The 346-nt window shown below is 56.4% G+C and overlaps 1 protein-coding gene across 2 annotated transcripts in view; it reads right to left on the reverse strand.

Annotated features, from left to right (window-relative positions):
* Positions 1-343, reverse strand: part of HK1 (hexokinase 1) — a 38560-nt gene extending 38217 nt beyond the window's left edge. For both annotated transcript variants that reach the window (XM_010173531.1, XM_029086373.1), the window contains exon 1: positions 281-343. In XM_010173531.1, coding sequence (XP_010171833.1) covers positions 281-343 — 63 coding nt within the window. The remainder of the gene's footprint in view (positions 1-280) is intronic.
* Between the last annotated feature and the right edge of the window lie 3 nt (positions 344-346).

Genomic DNA, 346 nt, shown 5'->3' on the forward strand with positions numbered 1-346 from the left:
CTTGGTGCCGCCTCCCCCGCCACAGCCCGGCGTGCATCACCCACGCCCGGCAGCTTCTACACCGAAACCCCGCTCCGCTCTCCACCGGGGATGCTTCGGGGGGCCGTTGCGCTGGGAGAAAAAACGGATTTGTTCCCCTTTCTCCCACAGCAGGGTCGCTATCGAGATAAAAGCAACAAAACCAACAGGAAAAAAAATAAAATAATAAAATAAAATAATTTTTAAAGCCATCTGGCCTGGGGGCGGGGGCGCAGCCCTCCCTCGGGGGATGGCAATCTACCTTTTTGACCTGATCCTCCTTCAGCTCCGTGAAGTAGTAGGCCAGGAGCTGGGCGGCGATCATCCT

Source organism: Antrostomus carolinensis, unplaced genomic scaffold, assembly GCF_000700745.2.
Source record: "Antrostomus carolinensis isolate BGI_N321 unplaced genomic scaffold, ASM70074v2 scaffold17308, whole genome shotgun sequence".
Taxonomy (NCBI): Eukaryota; Metazoa; Chordata; class Aves; order Caprimulgiformes; family Caprimulgidae; genus Antrostomus; species Antrostomus carolinensis.